The 19,488-nt window shown below is 42.2% G+C and overlaps 1 protein-coding gene across 1 annotated transcript; it reads left to right on the top strand.

Moving 5' to 3' along the window:
• Window positions 1-4,571: 4,571 nt before the first annotated feature.
• On the top strand, window positions 4,572-19,300 carry tnpo3 (transportin 3). Its single transcript, XM_048267663.1, has 23 exons — window positions 4,572-4,878; window positions 7,240-7,440; window positions 9,086-9,159; window positions 9,275-9,431; window positions 10,841-10,984; window positions 11,093-11,268; window positions 11,372-11,510; window positions 11,687-11,833; window positions 12,233-12,340; window positions 12,491-12,582; window positions 12,836-12,975; window positions 13,193-13,384; window positions 13,486-13,577; window positions 13,685-13,761; window positions 13,887-13,947; window positions 14,119-14,259; window positions 14,377-14,493; window positions 14,688-14,782; window positions 14,939-15,095; window positions 15,626-15,793; window positions 16,481-16,593; window positions 18,207-18,297; window positions 18,431-19,300. Exons 1-22 carry the CDS (start codon window positions 4,759-4,761, stop codon window positions 18,265-18,267), a joined length of 2,772 nt encoding a protein of 923 aa, XP_048123620.1. The 5' UTR covers window positions 4,572-4,758; the 3' UTR covers window positions 18,268-18,297; window positions 18,431-19,300.
• Window positions 19,301-19,488: the final 188 nt, after the last annotated feature.

Raw genomic sequence — 19,488 nt, forward strand, 5'->3', positions numbered from 1 at the left:
ATAAAATGCCCATTTTGGAGCAATATGATATTATATTGACTGCACTGAATACAACAGGAAAGCCCTGCAGCGCATAGTGAACACAGCTGGAAGGATTATTGGTGCTTCACTCCCTTCCCTTACACCTCCCACCTCACCCGCAAGGCGACCACAATTGTGAGTGATGCAAGTCACCCCGTTCACAATTTGTTTGATCAACTGCCCTCTGGGAAGAGGTACAGAAGCCTGCGCTCCCGCACTACCAGACTCACCAACAGCTTCATACACCAGGCTGTTAGGTTAGGATGCTGAACTCTCTCCCCCCTCCACCCTCAGCTACATAATATCCTGGACTTTGGACCCACAATGGCCGCCTTGCACTACTCCACTTGCACTACTCCACTTGTACACTTGCACACTTTGCAACTTGTTGTTGTTGTCCTGTTGTCCTGAAAACACTAAGTCTTCTGAACACACTTCTGCTGCTCTTACATAACTTGCACCACTAAGCCACTTGCATACTTAGGACAAACAGAACTACCTCAGCCATTTATTGGCCTGACTTTTGCACTATTATATTGACTGTCTACTGTATGCACAATTGCAAATTTTCAACTCAAATTTTGCTGCTCTTATTTTCTTCATTGTATGTGCCTTCTTATTTTTACTTTTTATATTGTTTACTTGAATGTTATGTGTCTGTCGACCTAATTGGTAAAATATGTCTTGTCTCCACCATGGGATAGTGGGGAACGTAATTTTGATCTCTTTGTATGTCTTGACATGTGAAGAAATTGACAATAAAGCAGACTTTGACTTTGATATGCAATGACAATAAAGACTAAAGACTATTCTATTCTATTCTATTCTATTCTATTATATTCTATTCTATTCTTTTGTTAGTGTTTGCAAGGCAAATGTGTTGCCTGTTTGCTTATTAGATAGATAGATAGATAGATAGATAGATCCACATAGTGGTGATTAATAAATCAGAGGCGCTTGCAATGACTGAGGCAGGGACTGAGCCTGTGATTCTCTGTGCATAGATAGATACTTTATTGATCCCCAGGGGAAATTCAAGGTCTCAGCAGCATACATACAAGACAAACACATTCTTTAACAGCAGAAGAGTAATTAAAGTATATAATATAAAAACACAACTAAGCAGTAAGGACAGTAGAAGATAAAGAATATGCTAAATATACTAAAATATTAGTCAGTTGACCAGTAAACCCATATCCTGTATCATAATCATACATTTTACTTTTGTTTACTTTCAGATGTCTCATAAAGTTTGACCATTCCTCAAATGGTGAATATGACAATAATACTGAAAAAAGGATTGTCACCATTATATTGCTTGATGTATTGCTCTGCCAAGTCAAGATTTTAGTTTAAGGATGCGGGTAAGTCTGATTCTTAAGTTGACCTTGGGGCAGGGATCAATAATCTGGCAATAAGATTGACCTCCGCAATCCCTCAAATCCTGGAAAGCCCCTATGGACTTTTAGGATCAAGGATGAACAAACCGTGGTTTATCTTAGTGAATCCGCAGATTGTGTGTCAAGTTCGATAATCTGGGTAAAGAAGGGGTTGAATGTTAAGACGTGATCCACCTTCCTCCTCTCTCCTCTTATACGCCTTAGGTCCTCCTTAAAATGCCAGATCATTTCGACTTCCTTTTCTCTCCTGGCAACCATGGTCACTTTTATTTCTCTTTTTCTACTCTGTTCTCAGGTGGGTTACCTGTTTTCTACTCTGTTCTCAGGTGGGTTACCTGTTTTCTACTCTGTTCTTAGGTGGGTTACCTGTTATTTAAACCATAGACGATTATGAATTTACAGTCAGTAATTTAATTAGGTGATGACAATTGTTTTGGATAGCAAATGAAATTGTATTTCATTCTGTAGCATTTTCAAACTGTTATAAGACTGTGTGTAATTGTCATTTCCGCAAAGCAATGTTGTATTTTTTTTATTGTATTTTATGTAATTCTAATATTGAGTGCACCTGTCTTTAATTTTGTCAAGGTTAAGTAGATGTTGATAACTTATAATGCAGCACGTCAGTTTCTCCTGCGCATGATAATTTAATCTCAGGTTGATTTGATGAAAGACTCAGTTGTTGATTTATTGAAATCATCTGTGGGATAACAAACAAAAGCAGTTGTCTTGTGAATGCATACAGGAGTTTCTGTGACCCAGCTTCCAGAGACTCGGGTTGTATCATAACCAAGCTGTGTGTTATAGTGCATGGGTATGATATGACCTGGGTTTAGGGAAGTTTAACATACAAACAGAAGAAACAAAGATGCCCTTTTTAACTTTTCTAGCCCATTGTAATGAGTGACTTTGAAAAGTTGTCTAGGACATTGATGTTTACCCGTGCAATAATATTTTGCAAAATAATATTTTGCACTTTATATGATATTTATAAGCAAGAATTATATATTATTGGTGATAAATTACACTACTACAACAGATTTAATCTGATAATGTCATATATGTTGTATATGTATAGTAAAGTAATGTTGTAAAGTATATGTTGTATAAAAACAAAGAAGGAAGAAGAAGAGGAGCACATTAAATATTCTGTAGTTATCCTAATAAATACAGTTGGAAATCGTTTCGGCTACTTCTTCACTTGATTTTTATGTACATTTGGAACTTCCTCAGGTGTCTGATGTAATTTTGTCATATGTCTAGGCTTCATGTATTATAAAACAATAATACTAACTAATGTATTATAAAACAAAAATAACAGGTATATCTTGCTGATTAATGCAACATTACATTTAGTCTACTCTGATGATATCCTATATGGAATCAAGGCACTGAAAAGATGTATAATGAAGCTGATTGGGTAGACACTGCAGTACTGATGACAAAACCTCTTGATACATTTTCAATTATGTCTTAATTGCATTGACAATGACACGACAATGCTAATGACATTGCCTATTTGCAGTATATTGATAAATCTTAAAAGAGCGTGCCAACTTTTTGGGAAATACTTGCCATCTACCCCAAAGTTACATAAGAGGATAACCCTTCTCTTCTCAGTGCATGCTATAAGTCTGACACTGTATATCTTTCCTTATGAAAAATAACTAAAGTAATACTATATTAGTTCTATAGTAGCCTAGTTCTATGGTAGTGCATGTTCTGCAATATGTCTGTAATATCCTCTGTGTTCCCACAGCAGTATTTTAATAGGCCCTATGTCCTAACGTGGCCAAAAGTTTTTGTAGCATAATTAGTCTTCCTGTTAAATATCTCCAGATTTACACCTATCTGCTCCGCCATTTGTCATACACAAAAGCTGGTATTGTGCTTCCTGAATCCTTATTAGGCATTCAAATGAAATTCCAATATTTTTTCATTTTGCCAACCAGTGTATGATGCTTGCATGAGGGAAACATCCCAAAACAATGGCACCCATATAATTGTTTTGAGAAGAATTTCTCATGCAAGCATTATACTCCATACTATGTGTTACATTAGTAAAGCAGTCCTCGGATGTGCATGTTTTCACAAACTTTTTTCTGAACAATGTTTGCACAAAAATAGACTGCTTTGAAGTACATGTATCAATATAGCATAACAATAATAATTGTGAGGGGGGTTCTGTAGGTGGGCCCTATGACCCCAAAGTCTGCCATGGCCTCAAAGAAGTTTGAGAAAGGCTGGTCTAGGCGATATAGGGCCTCCTCCTGGCACATATCCCCGTGCCTCACAACTCCTTAATACGGAACTGTCTATGGGCATGCGAACACAGTTTCCACATAAGCACCTGGTAAATGAGGAGTAGACAGTGGTCAATCTCATTTCAACACCTAGCCTACACTAAGAAGGTTAGTCTAAAGTGATTGCATTGAGGTCTTACAGTACCAATATATAGGATTAGTAAGCTTTTATTGGGGGAGAAATTTCAATGATGGTGTATAGGCTAAGTGTATGTAGGCTAATGCCCTTCTCGTTTGTGTGTCACTCCGATCTCGTCAAATGTGGAGGCATGGTTAGAACCCTTGGCATCAAACTTTGATGCACAGATTACCCCCTTGGCCAAGCTTTAGCTGAATCAGTTGTTGTCAAGCTGTTGCCATGCTCACATTAAGATGCATGTCGGCATCTGTGCCTTTAGTTTGTGAATATATTTCGCCTGGTGCGAAAACATATATGTCTCAGAGACAATGGGAAACATTTGTAACGTTTGTATTCCAACTTTTGTCCTAAGACTTGAGCATGGGTGCAGTACGGCTGTAGCCTAACGCAGGGGAAGCAGACTGCAGAACACAACCCAAGGGCCCTGCACTTATGGGGGCCATGTCACAGGCTATTCTTTAGGGCTCAACATAGTGGCACCCCTGCATGGGAATAGGCTATTGCAGCTTACCAATGAACACATTTGACATCATTATTGCATCATTGTTGTATTGTTTTATGTTTAGATGGAAAATTAAAATTAAAATTAGCTTTCACGAAAAACCAAAAAAAACTAACCTCCTGTACAAGGCATAGCCTACGATAGACTACATTTTGAGGCTATGTGCCACTGACGTGTTGCATAAGGTTCAAGAAAAAAATCCATCGTTCCGCCACCCTCATTTTCCACACGGTGACTTTTTCGCGACACACGGAAAGCTGTGTGAGATGGCGGTCAGAGCGGACAACACAAGAAGCGAATAAATATCAACCACCTCAATTCCTCCTGTGGGAAAAAGCGTGCTATTTACCATAATACCCACATACTGTAACCAGTTGTAGCGAGGTTAAAGATATGGATGGTACCAAACCGTCCGTTCCAATTGTATACCAAGCCGTACAGGCTCTTTACCATGATCCAGACCCTGCCGGTAAAGAGAGAGCCTCAGTATGGCTCGAGGAACTGCAAAGATCGGTAAGTTGTGTGAGGTGTGTGGTGATCTTTGAATAGCCTCAGCATAGCGCTACATGCTGTCGTAGAATTGCATATTATAACGTTATCCATAAACTTGTTTAGTCACATCACCGAGACCTGCTTCCACTACGGGCAACACAGAGAAACACCCATCGCAGTGCGTTTAAGGACCTAGCCTGCTAGCATTAGCGTGTATGAGATAACTTAGCTCGTATATCTAGCTCAATGACGATTGCCTTCCTTGAATTTTTATATACGTATATGTCAAGACATAGTACTGAAAGAACTCCATTTGGATGTTCAAAAGAAGCCGACAATGGCCTGAGTAGAAACGTGTCTAAAATAGCTAACGTCAGCACGCTGAAGCCAGTTAGCTAACGTAACCAGCTACCACAGTAAATAATCCATGGACATTGTATGGTATTGAAAATCATGCTTAGTGGGTGGATCGGTCGTATACATGAAGAAAGGCAAACCTCCTTAGCTTGCTAGATATGCTGACTTTATAGAGGCAAGTTAGAAAACGATGTTTATGCCCAATTTAGAATATGTTGCGTTGTAGAGTATGTCAGACTGGTAGCTAACGTTAGCTGTGTAATTTTTAAGTGATGGCTAGTAAGCTAACGTTAGCTGCCTTCTAAATGGTGTAAGGGGCGTGTTGCATTACCGTGTTGGTCACATTATTTTGGAAGTTCAAAAGCAAAGCTTTTGCCTGCAAAGCAGAGCTGATCGTAATTTGAAATGGTCACCAAAACATATAATGCTAACGATGTCAATCAGACTTCCCTAAAGCTATATGCGTTTATGCACTTTTTCCCTCGCTTTGATTTCCGCATTGCTGAAGTTAGAAGTTGGTCTAACGTTAGTTGATGTAATGGAAGAGTGGACATGAAGAGAATGTGTGCAACTTCTGACTAACAGTTTATTATCTTTACAGTTATTATTTCTTTGAAATTTCGATTGAAATATATTATAGAATATTATTCGGATAGTCAGTGTTAAAAAATGTATCTGGTTTTAATGGCCTGTGACCAGCGGCCTCTTGCCGTCAAGATGACTGGGAGGGGGGGCGGAATTAGATTTGTGATTGTGTGGCAAGTGTGATGATGTCTATCTGTTTAAATACAAACATATTTTCTCAAACCAAGGGGACTTCCACAATCCCAAACATCCACAATTATGCTTATTTTAAGTTACATAAAAGTAATGTACTGGAAAATTTTCAGGATGCATATTTACACAACTCCGTACTCAACTGTCCATTATGACATAATTTCACAAGCGCTGTGGAGAAATAGTGCCACACCTTTAGCTAATAAACTTTGACATGTCACTAATAAAGTATGCAGTGGTATTGAGCATATTTCCACTGATATATGGATATGTTTGTCCCTTTTTTGATGATGCACAATGAACAGTAGCTACAGCAGTTCTCCTGGTCAAAGAAAATTAATAGACCCCCTCAGCTGCATTATTAAACATGTGTGTTCCTAAGGCATTATAGGTAGCAAACAGCATTAAAGGCAGAAAACAGCATTGAGCTTATTGACTTGGGGACATTGGTTGCATTGGTTTGGGACTTTTCAGCCGGAAACCCTCTAGGAACAAATTGAAATGGTCTATAATTAGTTCCGCTTTAAAAAAAAAAAAAAAAAAATGAAACCTAAGGTGTGTGTGGGCATTCAGTGTTCATTGCACTAGTTTGTTCTTATTTGCCTGTATGTGACATGTATTTGTTTTGGCCACTCATATTGGAACGCCCCCTATTAGCACCAGTCCCGTGTTTCCGTCCTCTTACGTGTTTGTGTCACTTACTATTCATTTCTATACAAACCAAGACGGCGGATTCCTAAAGAAACACAAGCACCCACACCATAAGTGTATCTAAATTAGCTATGTACCAAAAATTACATTTTACCATGACTCGAAGAGCTATAAACAGTCTTATAAGGCTGCGTGTACAATCTGCTTGGAGCTCCAGTGGAATTTTGAATTGCGACGAGAATTCTCGGGCTAACCGTTGATGTGCCGTGAGAAAGGTTGAGAATAGACGACCCACCAGGCCAGCACTAACCTCCGAGCGCGGTAAACAAAATCGGATATTTCAGGCAGTAAAAGCCCTGGTAAGAACCAAACCAGATTTTGTTCAAATCTACACACCTATGGCTATTGAAAAATGTAAGGTTCATTTATCAAATGTTATTTTGAAGTATTAAAAAAACATCGTTGTTTTAGAATTTTCAAACGAAATGGGTGATAATTGAAGGTGTTGCATCACACACACACACTCACACCCTAATCTAAAATTGTATGTCTAAGGTACAACTAATTTCACTTTTATTTGTTTGTGAAACCATACAGATGTATGCATGGGAAGTGTCAGATCAGTTGCTGCAGTTGAAGCAGGACGTGGAGTCCTGTTACTTCGCGGCCCAGACTATGAAGATGAAGATTCAGACCTCATTCTACGAGCTTCCTCCAGAGACCCACATAGCCCTGCGTGACTCACTGCTCTCTCACATACAGAACCTCAAAGATCTCTCTCCTATTATAATAACCCAGGTAGTCAGCTCTTTTAGACATATAGCCTGATGATGATGCCTTTAAAAAAAATAATAATAATCTGACATTGTAAAGCCAGTTTCTCAGTTAGAGGGCATTTGAAATGGGTTAAGCACTTGTATATTGGGTTTTTAATCCCAGTTGAGTTTATCTGGTATTCCGTGGTGGAGGAAGTACTGAAACTCAGTACTTAAGTAAAAGTACAAATTCATAGAGAAATATAGCTGCAAGCAGCAATGTGGGGACCAAGCAGTTGAGCAGGAGTTGTCATGGCAACCCAATGTTGCTACATTATACACACACCCAATTAACCCCCCCGTCCCACACACACACATATACACAGATAAACTTCCTCCACCACACACCCCAATGGCTCCCCACAGACACGTACACCTCAAACATCACCAAATGTATTGTGCGTCCTCAGGTTGTAGTCACGAGTCCACATATCAAGTTTGGTGTCAATACAAGAAAGTGTTGATAATTATAGCACCCCTAGTGGTCAAAAGTCACCAAATTTATTGTGTGTCCTCAGGTTGTAGTCACGAGTCCATATACCAAGTTTGGTGTTGATACGAGAAAGTGTTCTTCTAAATCTATATTCTAAAACGAAAAATCAGTATGGGCTGTGGCATTTTAATTAAGCTAGTTTTAGGTTATACTCGACTAGATAGTTTTAAGCTAATGCAATTGTGCTTACCATCTGTGGCTCAGTTTACATTCTGACCTACAATTCTAGAGACTGTAATTCTGGTTATCTAACTAGGGTGATCTGCTGAGTAATATCATTCAGCAAAACACAAGAGCCTGAAGTTTAACGGGATAGACAAGGGAAACGTCGGGTGGATCGTAATGCCAATTATGCTGATTGAACAGAAAAGTTGCTGAGAAAGGTGTCTTTATGATTAGGTTCAGTTTCACTTTGCGCAGCAGACGATAGACATTGAATGAGCTCACATTACTACCCCCAATTGTAGGCTATATATCTTTATTTAATCACACACAATTAAGGAATATTTCCTAATCTGGAAAATGTTACGCTTTTTCCGCCACCGGTTCATTAATAGTCTACCATTCATTTGTGCCGCAAATGATCAGGCGGTGACAGAAGCATGGGCATAGCCTGTAACCGGGCTGATCCATGGATAGCAATCTCATCGGAGAGGAGGCCCTAACGCTGCAGATAACAGACAGAGAAAGGCACAGAACACAGTTGCATGTACAGTGTAGCCATGGGTCTGGTGAATATAGCCTACCGAATGCAGATGGCTACAAGCTCACGCTTTGCCTGGTCTAGACTAGAAGCTTATGTTTCTAAGAATGCACGAAGGCCCAGAATCTTTGGTAGCAACCCCCCCTTGGTAAAGCAAACGTGTTTGTCAGAGAGAAGAAAAAAAAACTGATCATAAAATGTATCGTAAAAAGGAACGATGGTGTTGTAGAAATGTAGCGGAGTAAAAAAGTACAGATAATTGCTGTAAAATGTAACAAAGTAAAAGTCAAAAGTATGCACTATAAATTTTACTTAAGTAAAGTACAAATACGTGGAAAATTTACTTAAGTACAGTAACAAAGTATTTGTACTTCGTTACATTCCACCACTGCTGGTATTAATATGCCCCTATTCATTCTGTGTCTCGGTCAGCTTGCCCTAGCAATCGCTGACCTGGCTCTGCAGATGGCTTCGTGGAAGGGCAGTGTCCATACTCTCATTGAAAAGTAAGATTTCTCTCATTTGCACATACACCTTATGTTATTAAAAATATACCATTTTTTTTATTTTATTGAATTTTGTAGTTGCCCAGTGTGACACACAAGTTGTTCGTGTTCTCAGGTACAGTAACGACATCTCCTCCATGCCCTTCCTAATTGAGATACTCACCGTTCTACCAGAGGAAGTGCACAGCCGGTCCTTAAGGATTGGTGCAAACAGACGCACAGAAATCATTGAGGATCTAGCCTTCTGCTCCAGCACTGTTGTTGCCTTGTTGGTAAGAAACTAGAGCAAACTTATTTTGGCTAGACTTATCTCATTTCTGTTTTGCTCTTTCTCCTCCTGGTGTGCATTTGCCTCTTCCTGTTGTCTGCTTCACTTGGGTCTTGTTCTTGTCCTTTTTTTGCTCCACCTTGCATACTCATCAGTTATTCTCAATCTGATGTAGTTGTGGTCGTATAGCAAACATTTAATTTTGGTCGTATAGCTGAAACTCACTCCTAGCCGCCTAGCGTCTCCACTCATTTTCATTTCGCTGATTTACTTACTAGTCAGGCTCCTTGTGCCTCCCTACACAATTCACATATTTCGTTGCATTGATTGGTAAGGTCTATCCAATTATGTGCAGAGGCATTTTTCCCCTGTATCGGTTGAAACACCAGTATCGGTTGATACCAGACTCAAATTCTGAATAGATTTGAGTCTGCCTATGTTAGGCTAGGAAGGCAGGCCAATCAGTGACAAAAGGGCTGACCTTACTTTCGAAATCGAAAGTGGCTTATGCTATACAGTGATGGTCAAAAGTGTTGGCACCCATGCTAAAGTTGACTGAAAAGAGGAATATAAAATCGTCTTTTGGAAATTGATCTTAATGCCTTAAGTGAAAAATGAGGAAATATCTAACCTTTAAAGGTGCCATGTGTAATGTCCGCCAAAAATCACTTCATACTCTACATTCCATAAAAGATGGGGGCAGTATACCTCCAGAAAGTGAGTTGGTTTACCCTAGAGTAACAACCGAGAAACGTGTATTGCATTTTGGCTGGCGGTTATGTTGCCCGCGTACCACCTCCCATGGCCGAAACTGGTATTATGACGCCTGTCGGGCTGTGGCTACTAATTTAGCATGCTAATTCAGGTTGATATCTCTGCAGCACTATACCTTGTCATTTTTTTTTAATGACATCACCCTTATTTCTTCTCATTCTTTTGATGTGTGTAGCTCATTTTTTGGATATTTTTACCTCAATTCTTACACATGGCACCTTTCATTAGTGAATGAATAATGTATCATAAATAAGTAAATGTTCTTCCTTAAAATACAGGGGTCATTAAGTATTGCCCCCCTATGTTAAATTCCCATAGAGACAGGCAGATTTTTATTTGTAAAGGCCAGTTATTTCATGGATCCAGAATACTGTGCATCCTGATAAATATCATCGTTTATTGTCAACGATATATCATTGTTTTTTGTAAAGGTTAGGTGAAGTAGGTTCGTAACGTTCAAAACATTTCCCAGTTGCGAGTACCCAGACACCTTCACAAAGCGAGTGAGTCTGGTGAAACCAGGCTAGAAACTCACTCTTTCAAAGTTCACTTTTGAGTGACAAACGGTGACACATGTTGGTAGCAAATCTAAATGAGTAAATCGTTTCATGATCTTCTCATGGTTGCAATGGCTCTTAGGTCACGTGTGTGGAGAAGACGGGCAACGATGAAAAGATGTTGATAAAGGTGTTCCGCTGCCTGGGGAGCTGGTTTAACCTCGGGGTGTTGGACAGCAACTTCATGGCCAGCAACCATCTCATCATAGTGCTCTTCCAAGTTCTGGTGAGTGCCCATTATGCTCTAGGAAAGTGCTGTAAGATAATACAAACAAGTGATTCCTTTTCTAAATTAGGTGAGCAATGAGCATATTTTCAAAACTTTGTGTTTCAGCAAAGGCATGACACATCCACCAATTTGCACGAGGCTGCCTCTGACTGTGTGTGTTCGGCACTTTATGCTATTGAGAATGTGGACACACACGTTGCCTTGGCTATGCAGCTGTTCAAGGGTGTATTGACGCTGGAGACTGCCTACCACATGGCTGTGGCCAGAGAAGACCTGGACAAGTAAGAGCATAACCGAAACATCCCATCGGCATATGAACCCACGTTCTTCCCACTTGCACGTATTGTTGGGTCAGCGTCATGCTCATCCCTGTTTGTGCCCTAGAGTGCTGAATTACTGCCGGATCTTCACGGAGCTATGCGAGACCTTCATGGAGATCACGGTCAGGAGCCCTGGTCAGGGCATGGGAGACCTGCGCACGCTGGAGTTGCTTCTTATCTGTGCAGGCCATCCACAATATGAGGTACACCACACACAGGCTCACACCTATTCTGCACTTACTGTCCTCAGCGAGAGGTTAACAACATACAAAAAACATGCCATTTCATTTGATGGTCATTCATAGAAAAGTATGAATTCTGTTATTGTTCTGACTGTGACCTTGACTGTGTTAATTAAACGCTGGCTTTTGCTGAACAGGTGGCAGAGATTTCCTTTAACTTTTGGTACCGTCTGGGAGAGCATCTCTACAAGACGAACAACCCAGCCCTTCACAATGTATTCAGGCCCTACATCCAGAGACTGCTGCACAGCTTGGCTCGCCACTGTCAGCTGGACCCAGATCATGTGAGTCATTTGACTGCTTCTCAGAGGCACTGCTTAACAGCTCCCCATTGTATCTATCTTTGTGATGTACTCGGCTTTCTCCCGTAAAACCAGGGGCAGCCGTGGCCCACTGGTTAGCACTCTGGACTTGTAACCGTTACAAGTCCAGAGTGCTAACCAGTGGGCTGCGGCTGAAGTGCCCTTGAGCAAGGCACCCAACCCCTCACTGCTCCCGAGCGCCGCCGTTGAAGCAGGCAGCTCACTGCGCTGGGATTAGTGTGTGCTTCACCTCACTCTGTTCACTGTGTGCTGAGTGTGTTTCACTAATTCACCGATTGGGTTAAATGCAGAGACCAAATTTCCCTCACGGGATTAAAAAAGTATATATACTTAAAACCTGTCTTCCCCGGATCCTAACAGGAAGGCATACCCGAGGACACCGATGATTTTGGGGAGTTCAGGATGAGAGTTTCCGATCTTGTGAAGGATGTGATCTTTCTCGTTGGCTCCATGGAATGTTTTTCACAGGTACTTAACATGCTCATATCGTTCTGATAATGTCAACTGGATATGTATGGACGCATTGCATCATGAGGCCATAGGAAGCGCAGCCAGCTTCCAGAGCATATTGCAGTGCAGTTGTGATGTGTCTCTCTCTCTCTCTCTCTCTCTCTCCAGCTTTACTCCACTCTGAGGGAGGGGAACCCCCCATGGGAGGTGACTGAAGCTGTGCTCTTCATCATGGCCGCCATCGCCAAGAGCGTAGATCCGTGAGTCCCACGCCAACTCCACCTCTCGTTTGCTTCAGCCGCAGCATTTTGTTGCCTGCTTTGGTTATTTACTTCGTCTGGTATACAATTGTACAGTCATTTCTAAACATTTATTTACTTTCGAGTTACAGAGGAGCCATTGTCCCCAACAAGGCAAATTGAGGCATATTCAAATTTCTGTTTTGCCAAGAGCAGACCTCAGGAGACATGAAGTATTGCATGGTGTAACAGACCAGTGTTCCCCTGTGTGCAGTGAGAACAACCCCACCCTGACGGAGGTGCTGGAGCAGATTGTGTTGCTGCCCCAGACTGTGCATATGGCAGTCCGCTACACCAGCATCGAGCTCGTAGGGGAGATGAGTGAAGTGGTTGACCGCAACCCCCGCTTCTTAGGTGAACCATTCTGACTTGACCATGGTCTGCCCTACCCTTTAAAGTGTTCCCAATGCTGTTCTGTAGGTGAAGCAACCCTAACTGCCGTACATTCTTGACTGCAGCAATGTAATGCACATAAATCCGTACCAAGTGCCAGCATATCTTGATCGTGTCAGTCAGGAGGAAGCTGGGAGCTTGCTGAAGAGTGGTGTTAACGTTTTGCTGCTCTGTGTAGATCCCGTGCTGAACTACTTGATGAAGGGTCTGCGGGAGAAGCCTCTCGCTTCAGTGGCCGCCAAAGCCATCCACAACATCTGCTCTGTGTGCCGTGACCACATGGCACAGCACTTCCAGGGCCTGCTGGACATAGCGCGTGCACTGGACACCTTCGCCCTGTCCTCAGATGCTGCTGTGGGCCTGCTTAAGGGTATAGCACTCGTCACATGCACCAGCCCATTGCCTAGTAGAATTACTCTACTTAACACAGTGTAAGTGTGTGACCATTACCTGTGCTATTGTCCTTTTCAGGTACCGCCTTAGTCTTAGCCCGACTCCCTCTAGAGAAAATTGCAGAGTGTCTGAGTGACCTCTGTGCTGTACAAGTCATGGCGTTGAAGAAGGTGAGGTCATTTGCAATCTCTTGATCTCTTTTTTTTTTGTGGATGCTTGTATTCTGGTTGAATGTTCTTTCAGAGAATTGAACTCGGTCGCTTTTATCTTTTGATAGCTGCTGGCTCAGGATTCTAGCAATGGTAAATCTGCAGACCCCACTGTGTGGCTGGACAGACTAGCGGTAATCTTCCGGTAGGTTCCCTACAACCCAACCACTCCTGGAGCTAAACAGAATGCATTCTCAGTGTTCTTTTGTAGTCATTTATTTGCTGATGTTTTGAAACTTTTTTTTTTTTTTTTTTTTTTTTTTTTTTTAGACACACTAACCCGATGGTAGAGAATGGCCAGACACACCCATGCCAAAAGGTCATTCAGGAGGTGAGCGTCTGGTCTATTCATTTCCTGTGTTCATATGTGTTTGTCCAATTGATATGCAGATGATTATTGATGTAGCCCTGTTGCAAGACATGTTTGATTGATAGAAGCCAAATGTCCAGCCCTCGGTGTTCTGGTCAATGTGTTGACTGTCTCCTTGTGTTCCATGCTCAGATCTGGCCAGTGCTCTCTGAGACTCTGAACGCACACCAGGCCGATAACCGGATCGTGGAGCGCTGCTGCCGTTGCCTGCGCTTCGCCGTGCGCTGTGTGGGCAAGGGGTCCGCCTCCCTGCTGCAGCCCCTGGTCACACAGGTGTGTGTGTGTGGGTGTGGGTGTGGTCAGTTTCAGCTTGCTGGACAGCATGGTGTAATTGTTACCTTGCTGTCCTGTGTGTCTCGCTCCCTGTTAATCTGTGTGTCATGTGTGCAGATGGTCAGTGTGTATCAGGTGTACCCCCACTCGTGTTTCCTCTACCTGGGGAGCATCCTGGTGGATGAATACGGCATGGAAGAGGGCTGCAGACAAGGACTTCTAGATATGCTGCAGGTAAGAACAGAACATTGTACACCGTAGGACCAACGGCAGTGATATGAGGATCTCTGGAACATGAAAAAATAATTCATCTTTATTGTGGAAGATCAGACCCTTAATGCATTCAGCTGTAATTCCTTTGCTCACCCTCCTGGGTAACAGGCGTATATGTGGTGTGTGTGTGTGTGTGTGTGTGTGTGTCCTCCTAGGCTCTGTGTATGCCTACTTTCCAGCTCCTGGAGCAGCCCAACGGCTTGCGTAACCACCCTGATACCGTGGATGACCTCTTCAGACTTGCCACAAGGTTCCTGCCTCTCTAGCCATCAATGTTCTGTGTAGATTCCGTTTTGCCTTTAACCATTTTGTTTCTGAAAGTTTTTCTAATGCATGTTGAATGTTCATTGCTTGCTGATCATCTTTGGTTTTGCCCCTTGTTCCCCTCTCCGTCATGCGGCCTCAGGTTTGTCCAGCGCAGCCCCGTCACTCTACTCAGCAGTACCATCATTGTCCACATAATCCAGTGTGCCATTGCGGCCACCACTCTTGACCACAGAGATGCCAACTGCAGTGTCATGAAGTTTGTTCGTGACCTGGTCCACACTGGCGTCTCCAATGATGTAAGTAGCATTTGTACTAGTATCAAGGGAACACATTCCATTATTCTACAAACATCCTTAGCTGATTTAATATAAACTCATTAAGTTCAGGAAACAGATTTGTAATGAACTCATGTAGTTAATTCATGTGCATGTTTGTTTCTCACACTGAACATGTTACTAATAATTAGATTAGATTAGATTCAACTCTATTGTCATTGTGCAAGTACCGAGACAACGAAATGCAGTTTGCCTCTAACCAGAAGTGCAATGTGATATACACAGTATAGGCAGGTGGTGCATAGACAGTAGGGGTGTCACGGTTCACAAAACCCACGGTTCGGTTCCCATCACGCTTTTAAGCTCACGGTTTTCGTTTCTCTACGGTTCTTGTTATTATTTTTTCTTTAATCTTCAACACTTATCTTCTGTTTCACTTCCTGTTTTATCATGAACCCTGCCACCCCTAACAAACAGTGTAAGATCATGTTTTGCTCCACGGAGGCATTTGTGGTTCGTGCATTAACACATTGATTGGGTGTGTCTGGCAGCATGAGGACGACTTTGAGGTCCGGAAACAGCTGATTGGTCAGGCTATGGGGCAACATGGCCAGCAGCTGGTCACTCAGCTGGTGCACTCCTGCTGCTTCTGCCTGCCACCTTACACACTCCCTGACGTGGCCGAGGTGCTCTGGGAGATCATGGTCTTCGATCGGCCGGTGAGTGAAATGCAGTCACGCCACATAACAGGATGACTCTGTGCACACAGTGAGCCTTGCGATTTCTCGTGAGTGATGCACTTGTTTGCCTTGTGGGTAGTAGTTTCTAAAATGGACGTGTGATGGAAGTGGGCTACTCTGTTATTACCTTGTGACTACAAGGGCTGAATTCAAAGCCCAGGTTCCATTTTAATTGAAGATCGTCTTGATGATCTCTACTGTCTTTGATGTTGATTGTCACACATAACCTCTTAAAGGTTATGTAGATGTGCCTCTTGTTGTTAAATATTAATATGGATAATGTTTGATAGTTATGAGTATTGAATCAGGAGAAATAATTGAATGTTGAATTAAGAGTTTGCAAGTAGCCCAGTGTTGATATGCAGTGTCCTAGAGACTGCGTCATCACTTCCAGTAAACTGGGCTTGCATGGTCATGCTGTTCTTTGCTATTGTGCTGAGTAACTGTGCACTACCACTAGATAGACCCTAGAGGGCAGTGTTGTCACTTGTCAGCACTATTTTGGGGTCACTATGTGCGACTGACTCCACAGTTTCACGAATGACAGAGTTTGTGTTATTTGTCAATACTAATTTATCTTCAGATTTGGCTGTTGTGATTATGGGAAAGTATGCAAAAAAGTATGACATGTTTGTGTAGTTTGTGAACACTGGTAATTCTGTGTAGACCTTTTGCCGCTGGCTGGAGACTGCATTGAAGGGTCTTCCCAAGGAGACAGCCGGGGGCGCTGTCTCTGTCACTCACAAGCAACTTACAGACTTCCACAAGCAGGTCACCAGGTGAGAGTTGACACAATTGTAAAACGTTTAGCAGCTCATTCTGCTATTGTTTCTGTGTATGGAATTTGGACTCGGTAAAGACACTTTCAATCAATGACACTATCTCTCCCTTGTACATCTTTTAGGAAGCCAATATGTCTATGTTTTTCACAGCTCATTTGTCACTGATTGCCAGCACTGTTATTATGACCACCGCTAGCAGCCATATAGGAGTCGTCCCCCAATCTACTTCCTGAATTTTTGGTCAATGATACCCGGGACACCAAAAAACTTTTTCCCAAATAACTACCTGAACTGTGGCACCGAGGATGACAAAATGTTTGTGGTATGTTGGTCTCAATGGCCCGCATCAACCTAGCCCATAACCAAATTTCATGTGTATGATTAACCTCTGGGGATATGCCAAGTTCCATGGAATTTCATCCAAGGCGGGGAATAAAGTAAAGTCATTTATATGTACATTTGGTAACTGGACACCTATTGGCCTGTACATTTGGTAACTGTACACCTATTGGCCTGTAGATTTGGTAACTGTACACCTATTGGCCTGTAGATTTGCTGTAACTGTAGGGTTGTAGATTTGGTAACTGAGGTTGATGAGAGGATTGGCCTGTACAAGGCAAGACTATTCTGTACATTTCACACACATTGGCCTAACTCTCACATTGGCCTGTAGATTTGGTAACTGTACTCCTATTGGCCTGTGGTTACTGTACACCTATTGGCACACACACTCACATCCACACACACACACACACTGGCATCCACAGACACACACACACTGGCATCCACATGCACACACACACACACACACATCCACACACACACACACACACTGGCATCCACAGACACACACACACACACACACACATAAACACACATGCACAGTTGCTGCTGAGCATGCCTAAACAGGCTTGGTGTGAGGGGTGTGGGAGAGGATTGCCTGTTCTGGTGAGGGAAGGAATGGTTATATACCAGGGCAAGCACAAGCTTGAATTGGTGCAGGAGCCTATTTGCTTGTGGTGCAACCGTGTTACTCTGGCCCTTTATAACACTGATCGGGCATGGGTATGGGCTTATGGTTATGTATGTGGCTCTGGTTAGTTAAATTAGCGAATGATTTGCCGACTGCAAAGCATTTTGATACTTCAGAGACAGCAGTTTCAAGCTTCCCATCACAATCATGCATGTTTTGCCTTATGAAGTGAAGTCTGAAAATAGTATGAAGTATGAAAGTGTAGTGATGTAAAGAGTAGATTACTGACACGTACTTGAAGAGTAGAAGTACAGTTTTGAATAAGGAATATGCAAAGTTGCCGTTCCTCGAAAAAACTTTTTTACTCGAGCGTTACTTGTAACTCGTTACTACCCACCCCTGTGGAACAGTGTTTTTATGGTCCTGACTGGACCAAGTTGTTTTTGTTGCCATTTTTGGAGCCTGGGCTGTCCAGAGACCACGTTTTTTCTTAGTGTATTCAGGGCGCAGGCAGCTGGCAGATGGTGAGGTAATGTTTGCAGTATGTGACACAAAATGTTTTAGCTTAGAAACCACGTAACACCACTTAGAGCACTTTTAAATATGTGTCATCTGTCTGTCGGTCTTTCTTACACAGTGCAGAGGAATGTAAGCAGGTGTGCTGGGCCATCAGAGAGTTCACCAGGCTATACCGATAGCATGGCAGCCGTGTCATGTCTCCATACCAGGTGAGCGAGGCCATTTCTACTCTTAAATCCTTTGTTGTTCCAGGTTATACTACTTGTCAATGGACAATGGGAGAAGGTTAATAGTAAGACCATAGATGTGTGGTAAATGACAATCATTGTTTCCTCCCTTTAGGTCAGATCTTTTGTTTGCAAACATTCAGAGATGATGTTGACTGCAGAAGAGAAACTTAAAGGGAACTCCTTCATGAAGGACTGGTGGGACTTGGCACTTTGGCACTGTGGACAGCCAATGGGACGCATCACAGCTTTGGAGTGACAGGGTTAACAGATATGCGCATTTGCCTTGGTTCTGAACACCAGAAGAGCCCCCCCTCCCTTCGCCACCCCACCACACACCGACACCCACCGTTGCCACCGTGACCGCAAGATGACGTGTGATGGGAGGGAACTCCTCTACTTTGAGGGTTGTGGTAAAAGTAAAGTATGGTGAGGAAAGCACACTGACTCAAGTTGGATTTAATTCAGCGTCAGTTGGATTCCTACAAGATCCACCATTTAAAAAAAAAAAACACACACACATACACAACATAAAAAGCAAACAAAGAAAAAAACAAAGATGTGCCTGGTTGCAAATGATAATGCATTATTAAAAAAAAAAAGACTTCTAAGTTTTTAAAAAAAGAAAAAAAATGGAGAAATGATTTATTTTCATGGACGTGTCTTTAGAAAGCAAAGCTAGCTTTGCGGTCTGTGCCATAACAAAGACGAACACAAAGACAGCGGCTGCCTGTCTGACGAAGAGGATGAAAGCATTGTCCAGGGGATCCGGTGTCACGTTTGACCCTTTTAAAAAGTTGGCTGAAGTTTTAATATGGACCGTCAGCAGGCTAAGCTGTATTATACAATTGACTGGATCCTGGCAAACAGATTTGTTTTGTTGTTGTTCCACCAGCATCTTTTGGCGTTGCCCATTCTAGACAGAGTGTAATCATCAGGCAATGTGTAGACATCTTGTGAACAATAAAAAAAAGTTGAGGAACAAATAAAATTGTCCTGGTCAATGTCTGAATTAAATCCTTGTCCATGTGTGACTTTAACCAGGTTTTTTCCGTTTTGAGGAACTACTCTTGTAGCGCTCTTCCTAATAGACTCAAGTATGCGGAGTGTGTGTTGCATCTAGTAGGTTGAGTAGTAAGCTACTTAGTCACCCATTTGTCATGAAAAGTAAAA

This window comes from Alosa alosa, chromosome 17, assembly GCF_017589495.1.
Source record: "Alosa alosa isolate M-15738 ecotype Scorff River chromosome 17, AALO_Geno_1.1, whole genome shotgun sequence".
NCBI classification, from domain to species: domain Eukaryota; kingdom Metazoa; phylum Chordata; class Actinopteri; order Clupeiformes; family Clupeidae; genus Alosa; species Alosa alosa.

Excerpts from the sequence above, each read along its gene's own strand:
- tnpo3 (XM_048267663.1), top strand. The coding sequence starts at position 4,759 with ATGGATGGTACCAAACCGTCCGTTCCAATTGTATACCAAGCCGTACAG. Across the intron at positions 4,879-7,239 it reads TCGAGGAACTGCAAAGATCG|ATGTATGCATGGGAAGTGTC; the intron begins GTAAGTTGTGTG and ends GAAACCATACAG. Across the intron at positions 10,985-11,092 it reads TAGTGCTCTTCCAAGTTCTG|CAAAGGCATGACACATCCAC; the intron begins GTGAGTGCCCAT and ends TTTGTGTTTCAG.